This window comes from Delphinus delphis, chromosome 13, assembly GCF_949987515.2.
Source record: "Delphinus delphis chromosome 13, mDelDel1.2, whole genome shotgun sequence".
Classification (NCBI taxonomy): Eukaryota; Metazoa; Chordata; class Mammalia; order Artiodactyla; family Delphinidae; genus Delphinus; species Delphinus delphis.
Genome location: NC_082695.1, coordinates 83807104 through 83819043, shown reverse-complemented (window position 1 = coordinate 83819043; position 11940 = coordinate 83807104). Strand labels below are relative to the sequence as shown.

The window sequence follows — 11940 nt, the reverse complement described above, 5'->3', positions numbered from 1 at the left end:
GCGCCCGGCGCCCGGGTGTGAGGCGCGCGTCACGGCGAGGATGCTGCTGGCCTCGCGGCGCTGAGAGGGCGAGCGCGAGCCCGGGGCGGAGGACGCACGGGTCCGGATCTTGCTGCCGTGTGGGCTCCGATCTCCTTCTTTCCTCTCTCACTTCCCCCCACCCCAACCCCCCTTCATTTGCTCTTGGTTTGCATATCCAAAACACCTCTCGACTCCGACCTCTCCCCGACCACTGGAAGTCTCCCTGTCTCTAAATGGAATTAGTGGAGATCGGAGCCTCGGGTGTAACGAACAGACATGATCTATGGACGCAGTTTGTTTCACAGTGAGTACCTTTCCCGCCGCGCCGGGGCTCTCCGGGTGCCGTCCTCCCCGCCTGCCCTCCCTCGTGGCCGAACGCGCAGGGAAAGCCTGGCCACCGCCGCGCTCCCGCCGGACCGCGCAGGCCCCGCGAGTCTGGGGCAGATGTAAACTTTCTGTATCGCAGCATCATAGAACCGGCGTGCGGGCTGCGCAAGGCGGTGGTCACTGGATCGCAGAATCTGCCGCGGAAAACAGCCTTTCCGTGGGCAGGAACATCCCGGGGCAGAGCATGGCGAGTAGTTCGGGGGTGGGCACGTGCGCAAGAGCGAGGTGGCCTGTGGAAAGAGGGAGAGAGCTGGCCTGATAGTTCCTTTCGGGGGCTTCCGAGCTCGGCCGGCCCGCCTGCCCACCCCCGTGGGTAGTTTGTGGTTCACCTGAACGCAGCCCCCGAGGGGAGGGCGAGGGCCAAGCTCAACTCTTCCGGAGAGTAGATAGCCCTCTAGTGTTGCTTCACGAGTGTGTGGTGCGCGTGCAATTGGGGCGGGGGGGGGGAGGATTGGAGGAAAATAGTGTCAGAAGTCATCGAGTAAACGGCAGTGTAAGAAAATATATGGTGGAAATCTCACAGTTTTATAAAGCAAGGATTAGGGCGGCTATGCCACGCAAAGGACCGGCTTTGCTGCTGTGTTAATCACAGCACACGCTCCACAACGTGATGCCAGCAGAACAGGAAAAGCTGAGTGAAAACACCCAGACTCCAGCTTGATACTGATGGCTGTACACCCGGGTGTGTGCGCGTGCGTGTGTGTAGGTGTAGAAACACGGCAAGTTAAAGTAAGACTTTTGTTTTCCTACCTGAGCACAGACAATAGCAACGGCTGATATTTTGATCTAAAAGCAGAGAGCCAGGCTAGAGTACAAAGTACGATAATTGACATCATTTCTCAAATACTAATAGCAAGGCCCACAGACTTTTCCTGGAATAATCTTTAAGCATAAATTTGTAAGATCCTGTAGTGAGCTTTAGTTAAGGAAAGCATTATGAATTATACCTTCCCTTTTCCAAATGCGTTTTTAAGTGGACGTATGATTATACACCTAATGGAACTTAGGGCTTTTAGGGAATCGAGCAACAAAGTCAATAATAAAAACAGAAATAGAGAATGAAAAATCAGAAATTATGAAGACTAGATGACTTTCATGCTTGTCTCAGTTTTAGGCTTTGCAAAAATATTAAGTAAATCAAGGATATGGAAGTAAAACAGAAGGGCAAGTTTCAGTGGTCTTCGTAGATTTACTGTTAAGTTACAGATCAGAGGCTCTTTCTGATACTGGAAAAACTGACTCAATAAAATGCTTATAGAAATAACCTTTCTCAAAATTATAAAATATTTCTGGATAATACGAAATATTAAATCAAAGTTAAGGCTAGAAGAGATTAATTTCAGAGCTTAGAAAATGCTGAGGACTGGGGTTACTTGGTAGTTCATCATTTTATAAGAAATATTTTTAATTATGCTGCTTAACACCGTCAATCCACATTAGTCTGTTTTTCTTCTTTTCCCCTCCCCCCGACCTGCCGTAGGATTTTGCCTAAGTATTTATTTTCTAAAACACAATAACATGGTTGATGAAAATACAACTTTCCCTTTTCACCCTTTTACCTGCTGTCCCTCTTTCTTCCTTTAGAGATGCTAGCAAGGTCATTCACAAAGAGCAGCTCAGACATACTCCTGAAATCCTGCTGTAATGGGACATTAGTAGGTGACACTATTAACTCTTTAGTCTTGAAGTCTGCATTTGCCTTAGGAGTTTGGGTCTCAGCCATTCCTAACTGGCATTACTTCCTGAGGAGATTCCTAAGTTGTCCTGATTTGTACAATTTATCAGTACAAATTTGTACATTTTATCAGTTTTTGCAAGTTCTGAGTCTACTCGGAATGGTTAAAAGTGATAAAGTAACCTTCTTTGATATCATTTTATCTTTAAATTGTTATGTTGTTATAGAATTTGATCATTTCGGTGTACATTAAGCTTTCTAATTTTTCTTTTTTTGTTTCAGTTGTAGCAAGTTTAATCATCCTCCATTTGTCTGGGGCAACCAAGCAAGGAACAGGTGTGTTTCTTTGGAAAAATGCAAGTGGAAGACCTCCAATCACTTGCATTTTCCTATTTTCCCCACATTCTTAATATTCCAGACTATCTGAGCATTTTATAGTGTGTATAATTGATTGGTTTTGACTACGACACCATTTAGAAGTTAATTTACTAATGGATATTGTAAGAATGTCCTCTCTATTTTTAGTTTTATAAAAAATTGGATAGTGGCTTAAAAAAATTTTTTTTTCCAGAAAAGCAAAGCACCTCAGAAACAAAGTCTGTGCAGTGCGGAAGTTGGACAAAACACGCAGACGGAGGTGTCTTCACCTCTCCGAACTATCCCAGCAAGTACCCCCCTGACCGGGAGTGCATCTACATCATAGAAGGTGAGGAAGCCAGTGCCAGAGCTGGAGAAAACATTCAGCTAAATCTGGCCACCTCTAAGCTTTGGATGGACAATATGCATACAGACATTACAAAAATTGGTTTTGGAGACCATACACATAAATATCTCTGAGTGAATCAAATATCTGTAAAATCTGGGGTCCAGTTAATTATTGAAATTATTAGTAATGGTTTATAAACAGGTAAATTCTGGGAACTAAAAAGAAATCAACAACAGTTTATTTCACAGCTCATGTAATTGATTTGGAATTCTGCATTAATGGAATGGATGCATGGTTGGCATAATAGTACCTAATGTGTAACCGTTTGGGCAACTGGTATCTTTTTGGCTTAATAATTAGTAGAATAACCTATACATTTGTTATTTTTCTCTTAAATAATATGAAGCACAAAAAACATACTCTCGTCGGAAGTACGTCTATGATCATATTTTCCAAATGTCAATCTGAATAGCAGTTGTCTTAGTTTGTGCTCACAAGTGATATTTTCGTACTTTCATGCCAAAGTCAGGATTCCAAATGATGATGCTTCTTTTCATCATTTTTTTCCCCAGCTTGAAGGATAAAAAGTGCTGAAAAAGGGATTCAGTTCTCTTTGAACATTTTCCATTTCCATTACGCTTGTAGACATGTCTCTATTAAGGATGATACTGATACACGAACATTTCATCTAGTGATAGAAGTTTTCAATATTATGTGGTAGTACTTAATAGCCCAAAACTTTCAACCTCCCCAACCCCTGTGTTCCCCCAACACACACACGCGCGCACACACACACACACACACACACACACACAGAGTTACCTTAAGAAAGACGGTATTTATGCTCCCTGTTTACTTATAAGCAAGGAACATGTTAATTTGATAGATCTTTCAAATTAAAAGATGTTCTGGTTAACTGATATCAAGAATTTCATTTAGAAATGATTTTTTTTGTAATTTCTGGACCGAGATCTTTCCTCTCTTCTTGTCATGCTTCAACTTGAACTTTTAGCAAAGATACACCATATTACAAGAAGAAGAGAGAGAAATAAGCTCTGATAATGAAAGCATAAAGTTGAGAAACTGAGCTCCGGCAGGTTTTCTTCCTCTTATGATAGATAGAAAAGGAGACTGAAATGTGGAAATTCTGGGTTAAAATTAGCTGTTCTTTCTATCAAGTTAATATTACATATCTGTTATGTGTAGTAATACATATACTGTGTGATTGTATCGTGTAGTACTAGTTTAAGATCCTCGACTGATTGAATTTGAGGATGTGAAAACCCACAGATACAAATACAGAGGGCCAAGGTAGGGACTTGAGACTTGAACATCCCTGGATTTTGGTGTCCAAGGAGGGTCCTGGAACCATCCGCCTCCCCTCTCCCCTGCTGCCTGCAGGGACCTAGGGACGACTTGTGTACATATATATATATACATATACATAGATATTTAATCATAGAAATTTGGTATTTCTGTTGTCCCTGCTGTACATATAAGGAAACTGAGGCACAGAAGGGTTAAATGTCTTGCTTAACTTCATATAACATAATCTGTGTTTTGAAGCAACAGTATTTCAAAACTACAAATTATTAAAAAGAATAACATCAACTAATTCTCTTGTAATTCAGAAGAAAATCTTTGCATGTTAATTGTGCTTTCATGTTTATTCTTATTGATAATTTAAATGCATTGCTACCATTTGATTCTAATATCATGCACATATTTGCATTCATTCGTAGTCATGTCAAGGACAAAACTTAAAAGTTGGGAAACAAATAGAACCTCCTGTCACTGTTAATCATACTTCTGTACCCATCTTGAAATACTTCATACTTGTCTTTTTTTCCATTCATACATTCATTTAACAAATATTTGCTGAACCACTCTTGTTTAGAGAGTATTGGACAAAATAGACATGGTACTTGCCTTATGGAACTTACGATGTGGCCTGGGGACCATGCTTTTTTCAGTAAACAATCTCAAGTGACCCCAAGATGAGCAGTTTTGGAATAGAGAGAAAGACAAGAAGTCTATAAGGAGGAAGAGATGCTTACACTCAGTTCTAAAGAACATTCAGGAGATAATCGTCCTCTGTGTAGAATAGCGTGTGCAGAGGTTCAGAGCCGCAGTGAGGTTGGTTACACACGTGTAGTATCATAGGGTGTCTGCAGAGGGTGAGGAGAGCAGCAAGTGAGGAGTCTGAAGGGCAGGTGGCCTCAGATAAAGGAGAACTTGGCATCCATCTTCCACCCAGGCAAGTTTGGACTTTATGTTATAGACAAGCGAGGGCCATTGAAATAACTCGAGAAAAATAGTAAGGTGAGATTTCGATGAAGAAACTAGAGGAAGAGAACATAAGCTGAAACTATTGTGAAAGGTGGAGTAAACCGTAGGAGAAGCCTGAACTACAGAAGTGACATTGATGGTGGAGTCAAGGGAACAAATGAGAGGTATTTGGGAAACCGAGTCTTGCGTGACCGGATGTAGGGATGAGAGAATAGGCAATCTCAGGACTATTCTAAAGTTCTGGCTTGGTGATGTGTTACATGGAATTGCCATGTCAGATAAGGAATAGAGGTGGAGAAAGAGGGGGTTAAAGGAAAAATAATGTGTTCCATTTGGTGTTTATGGAGGTGTCTCATGAAGAGATTGGATGTGTGGTCTTCGGTTCAGTGGATAGCTCTGGGATAAAAATATATATTTATAGGTGATAAATATAGTGCTTGCAGTTGAGGCTGCGAGTATGAATAAAATTACCCAAAGCGTATTTGGAGCACTATAACTCTTTTGGAAAATCCAGATGCTTGGGTCTGCCTCCAGGAATTCTGATTCAATTGGGCTTAGACGGAGCTGCAAACATTATTATATTATAATCTCTTTCCATTGGGATGCTAGTGGCATCCAGAACCCTGGTCTAGAGAGAGAGGAAAGAAGACATAGAATAGATTTCTGGAAAATGACATGTAAGGGAGGGCAGAGTAAGGAGAAAGTCAACACGGACTGTGAAGGAAAAGCCAGAGAATACCAGGATCCTATTTTTTTTTGTACGTCTCTAATTTTCAAGTAATCGTGTATCTCAACTCTATATACATTTTGATACCCACGCATGCAAGGCTTTAGTTTCAAAGCCGTTCAAGGGTGATATTCAATATATATTTAAGAACTGGTGTGGGGGGACAGTAGTCATTCCGAATGATTGCTGACCACGTGGGAAGCAGGGCCTGCCATGGCAGGACTCAACTTCCAAGTTTCTGGAGAGGACTGGTCTTTAAAGAGCATCAAGTGGCTAGAAAGCAACTGAAGGACTCAAGACAGCAGTTTACTAACTAGGATCAACGTGTGGCTATTTCAACAGCTGTAATGGCTATTCTGGGGGTACTCTGGCTGAGTATCAGCCTGGAATGCCAGAACCTTGAACAGTTTTGACCATGACAAGGGAAGAATGGAAGGGCACTAGCAAATGCATCCATGTGGAGGTTTATGGAGCGGTTCACCCTATCAGGCTCTTCCATGGTTATTTAAAGAGCTGTAAACACGTTTATGAAGATAAATTCATTTATAATTCACCCAAGAAAAGATTTTTTTTTTTGAGAAATTCTCAATGACAAGTATTGTGCATGAATGCTGAAAAAAGGAGGTGAATAGATATGGGTTTTGTCTTTAGTAAGTAGATGTAGAGAGGAGATTTTTTTTTTTTAAGCAAGATTTTCCCACATAAACAGGAGTTGGATTGGAGGTATATATGTACTCAAGAAAGTGGGAAAACACACGAAAGCCTAAAAGAGCATGCTGTTTTAGAAAACATGATATGCCTAGAGTGGCCTGAACGTAGGCTGTATGTGAGGTGAAAAGACCCTGGCAGGGTGAGTTGTTGGATACTTCTAAGAAACCTATACGTCAAGTGACTTGATCATTTTCCTATAGCTGATAGAGAGTTGCTGAATAAGTTTAAACCTGAGAATGACATGATAATATTTGCGTTCTAGGAAAATTACTCTTAATATCCCTCCACACACACTTCAATCTGATCAACACATCTAATTGGGACTATTTGAATGGGGTAACTCCATGCTGAACAGTTCTCAAGTTTCTGACCTTAAAACTGGATTCTCCTGAAGATGTGGGAAAAGTGACAGAGAGATGCCTCTCTACTTTTTAAACCTGAGTCAGCAGGTTTCCACAAAACTACTGTGATTTGTTCATTCTGTGTTAGATATTGAAGTGGTCATTTTATATCAGATCATATTTTGTGCAACATCATCAGTTTTAAGAAGCATCTCTTAGACATCATTATGGAAGTATTATCTCTTAGGATGCTAAGAATAACAAAGTTGCTTAGCGTTTCTATGCCTATCACAGTCAAAATTTGATAGGAGTTATCAGATAAAATCTGAAGTAGAATCAGAGAAACCGAACTACGGATTTAAAAAGAACCTTCTAGGGCTTCCCTAGTGGTGCAGTGGTTGAGAGTCCGCCTGCCGATGCAGTGGACACGGGTTCGTGCCCCGGTCCGGGAAGATCCCACATGCCGCAGAGGGGCTGGGCCCGTGAGCCATGGCCTCTGAGCCTGCGCGTTCAGAGCCTGCGCGTCAGGAGCCTGCGCGTCAGGAGCCTGTGCTCTGCAACGGGAGAGGCCACGACAGTGAGAGGCCCGCGTACCGCAAAAAAAAAAAAAAACAAAAAGGACCTTCTAGACATAATCTTTCTTTTTTTCTTTTCCAGCTGCCCCAAGACAGTGCATTGAACTTTATTTTGATGAAAAGTACTCTATCGAACCTTCCTGGGAGTGCAAATTTGATCATATTGAAGTTCGAGATGGACCTTTTGGATTTTCTCCAATAATTGGACGTTTCTGTGGACAACAAAATCCGCCTGTAATAAAATCCAGTGGAAGATTTCTATGGATTAAATTTTTTGCTGATGGAGAGCTGGAATCTATGGGATTTTCAGCTCGATACAATTTCACGCCTGGTAAGTGGGGGCTTGTTTTTTTCCCTATATCTTTTCCTTCCTTGATTTTCTATCTTCATACTATAAGAACTTTTGTAAGACAACTTTATAATTTCCAAAGAGTTTCCCAGTTCTATTTAAAACCAAACCTACAATACTTTCTCTTTTCATTTCATTAATTCTGAAAGGAAAATAATTTTTCTTTAAAATTTAGCCTACACTAGAGGTACAGCATAGTGACTCAGGGGTCTACATGGTCATCAGCAGCACAGTTAATTAGTTGGACTTCTGTTACGCTGAAACGTGTAATTTGAGAGGCCGTCTGTAATAGAGAAACTAATTATGCATTGAATCCCAATAAACTTGAAAAGGCAATTGCAATATTGTAAAATGTATCCATCAAAATGATCTTTGGAGAACTCAAATAAAAAATTCATTTGTTCTGAAAATTATAATTTTTTTTAAAATTATAATTTTTAAAGCAAATGGGTCTTAGTATAAAGCAGTCAGTCTAATCTCTTTTCAGAAATGCAAATTCCGAAGAGTTGTGGTAAAAGGAAAAGTGAGCCCCGTTGCAGCCAAACACCCATTTGCAAGGTCTGGCATGCATTAGCTGTTATATATAATTATCTATTCTATGTCAGTTTTCCTTTTAACCTGTTGATATTAAAAAGGGTCTGTGATGTTGACTGGCTCACTTTATGATGAGTTATCATTTAATATAATAAAAATTGGTTATATTTTTAAACTGCAAGAACATCAGGCTGAAGCAATTTGAGATTTGATGAAGTCACTTTTTTTTAATGGAAAAATGACTCAACTTACATAAAGGACATTATTTATTTATAATTACATTTTTTTAAGTTTGTACATATTGTTTTACTCAGGTTATAAAAGACAATACATTAAATTGGAATATATGTAAGATTTGTTCAAGTTTCCATTCCATGTTACAGAGGTAACATCAGAGCAGGGCTATGATGCTCAGTTCAAGCACTAACATTTTTGAAATAATTAATATAAGATTAATGATGACTTTTATTGTGATATTATGGTTTAATAATATAATAATTAAAATAAGTAAGATATTAACCCTACCATATGCCTTAGCCGTAAACATTAGGAATATTTTTATAATATCTCTAAGAGATTGTGGTTTTTATTATGCTTTGCTAATAATATTGGATTGGTCACAAAAGTCATGGGTATTTCGCATGTGGCAATCAAACCGATTCGATGTGTTCCAGGAAGGTGTAAACACTGAGATTACTTTATTAGTGCTAGAGTTTTCAATGGAAATATATATATATTTTTTCTTAACTGCTAATTTTGAGTATAACTAGGATCTAAAAATAATGGCACATGGTATGATCTAGGCTTTTGTAAGTTATATTTTCACCTTGAGACTGGTGATCATGGGAACAACGTGAGAGGATCTAAAACTGTAGTTTCATTAGAAATGTAGGGGCAACTAACATACTTTATCGACTTAAGCAATTCTATCCACGTTTCTAGCTCTCCTTGAGATACATAAATGGTGGCGTTCAATCTGATATCCTAGGTTTTCCAAAGCTTCTTTGTTCCCCAGCATTGTTCTTTGCTCCTTGTTTCTTTAGATCCACCTTGCTTCATCTGTAGAAGAAGATTTTATTACCAGGAACATCTGAATCAGAGGGGAATGTGAGGAGATGATTCCATGTAATTAAGAATGAGTTAAGGATAGACTGAGGCTTCTGCTGTCACTCAGAGAAGCTTGAGTGAAGGGTGCCGGGAAACCTACACTTGGCATCCGAGGGGAAAGCAGGACCATAAAAAGGAGTTGTGTAAAACTTCCATGACTGCACAAGTTGACACGCTATGGCCCAAGGACATTGCCTGAGTGGCGCAGTCATCTACAGCTCATTCCATAAAGAGGCAATATTGAGGAAGCCACTTAGTTAACGTAGGAGGAACTGGGTAGGGATTAGTGATCATTTAGACAGCGTTTAGGGAATAAGGAGTCAGGCGGGCTTTAGTTTAATTTGGGCTTCATTTTTACTTGGTGGTATGCTTCAAGCGGTGACCTGTGGGAACTGAGAGAGCTCCTCAAGTCAACTTAATCATTTACGTGATAAAGCATTGCTGAGATCTCGAGGGCCCCAGGGTGGGATGCACATTGCAGGAGAGATCTTCCCACCCAGTCACCCCGAGAACTGGACTCCAGCACAGCTGTGAGGAACACTGGTTTTGGAAGCAGACTGGGCTTCCAATTCTAGATTTCTTATTTCTTGCTTGCTGTAAACTCTGGACATGATCCTTCATGTTCTATGCTTCAATATTTTTATTTGTAAAGTAGGGATAATATTGATTACTCACAAGATTGTTTGAAGATTGTTTGATTATCGACCAATGCATATTTATGGATTTCTTCACTTCCTATAAGATCTCAACTGTTGATAGCTATTATTGTATTAATTTGATCACGTGTTCTTTAAAAGTAAAGGAGGCTTGGCATAGTTTATTGGGAGAGCAAGTGTCCCAGACTTTTTAAATTACAACTTCTCTTTCCCTGATTTTTTGGGATGGATATGAAAAACTAATACCACACGATGTCACTTTTCCTTATTAGGTTTAAGTGGGCCTAAGTCTCCACATGAGGCTTATAGTTATTTCTGAGTGCAGTCATAAAATATGTTAGCGCAGAAATAGCAGTAGGAAGGCTAGGTGGTCTTTATTATTTTTGAGAGTTTACCATAATCTGGGATCTGGATCTTAGTTTACAGTCCCAGAAACTTGATGTCAGCACAGTGAGAGTGTACCCACTCTTAGGAATGAATCACATTAACCAATATACATATATACATACATGTGAATGTACACACATATACACATATACATGTACATATATGTACACGCATATAAACATACATACTTTTTTTTTTTTTTTTGCGGTACGCGGGCCTCTCACTGTTGTGGCCTCTCCCGTTGCGGAGCACAGGTTCCCGGACGCGCAGGCTCAGCAGCCATGGCTCACGGGCCCAGCCACTCCGCGGCATGTGGGATCCTCCCGGACCGGGGCACGAACCCGTGTCCCCTGCATTGGCAGGCGGACTCTCAACCACTGCGCCACCAGGGAAGCCCCTACATACATTTTTAGTAAGAATTCTTAGAATCACACAGCTCAGTATTTCTTGTAAGCGACCATACATGGGCATCAGATTAGAATCAGAACATTATACAGTGAGTGTGAAATCCAAATATTGAAGCATGTTTAATAGCATCCAGCGAAGGTACATGATGATTCATCTGGATAACATGGACCATTTTTCCCAATGATGCTCTAGGTCCCAAATTGCCATGGGTCAGTACCCCTGTCCAGCCTTCAGCTTCGGCCATGCCTGACTGGGACACTAATTTGTGTCAACTCTTATCTCAAAACTTGTTTCTATCTCTTAATATCTGAATATCTTTGACTTCCTTTCTGAGTCAACTTTAAAACATAGCCTTTTAATCCCTTGCTCCTGCGTTCCTAGAAGCTACTTCTGAACTGGTGGTCGCTGAGAACTAGCCAGCTGGAGATCATGTGTGGACTTGGAGGGCAGGAAGGCAGAGCCAGAGAAGATGCCACAGACACACACTTAAAGGGGTTTTCCGTCTTCAGGCACATTTTGATGACTCTGCGGGTTTTATGTTATGGATGTGGTTGTCTGTAGATACTGTGCCATTCCCTGGGTCCACAGTGCAACGGTGAATCACCTAGGAGTATAGTCTAGCATGCACAAGAAGGATCGTGAGACTGAGGAACAGTCAGAGAGAAGTCAGCCTGTCAAACCCCCAGGGCCTGCAGAAATGAAGGACAGTGTGAGGTTCGAAAAAGGGCCAAGGAACCCAGAGCCCTGGTGGGAGCCTGCAGGTGATGCCAGTTGGGAAAACCTCTCTTCTTCCTGTGCAAGCACAGTTGTGTTGTGAGGTCTCCTCAACATACACTCTCCTACTTCCATGAAGAGAAATGTCAGAATCACTGAAAATGTTAAAAGTTACATGATGCAAAATTTGATAACCCACAGATAATTTAACGAGAAAACATGTAGAAGTGTTCATTGCAATAGACTGATACTGTTTTCTCATCTTAATAATGTTTTTCTTAAAAACATTTAAACCAAATGTGTTATAGAAAAATGAATCATGAGAAAATACTTTATAATGAAATTACCTTAAT

At 40.5% G+C, this 11940-nt stretch overlaps 1 protein-coding gene across 6 annotated transcripts in view; it reads left to right on the top strand.

The window, feature by feature from the left end:
- The first annotated feature begins 277 nt into the window (after nucleotides 1-277).
- Nucleotides 278-11940, top strand: part of NETO1 (neuropilin and tolloid like 1) — a 98907-nt gene continuing 87244 nt past the window's right edge. For all 6 annotated transcript variants that reach the window (XM_060029213.1, XM_060029214.1, XM_060029211.1 and 3 more), the window contains exons 1-4: nucleotides 278-325; nucleotides 2366-2419; nucleotides 2655-2789; nucleotides 7515-7763. In XM_060029213.1, coding sequence (XP_059885196.1) covers nucleotides 298-325; nucleotides 2366-2419; nucleotides 2655-2789; nucleotides 7515-7763 — 466 coding nt within the window. In that variant the 5' untranslated portion in view covers nucleotides 278-297. The remainder of the gene's footprint in view (nucleotides 326-2365; nucleotides 2420-2654; nucleotides 2790-7514; nucleotides 7764-11940) is intronic.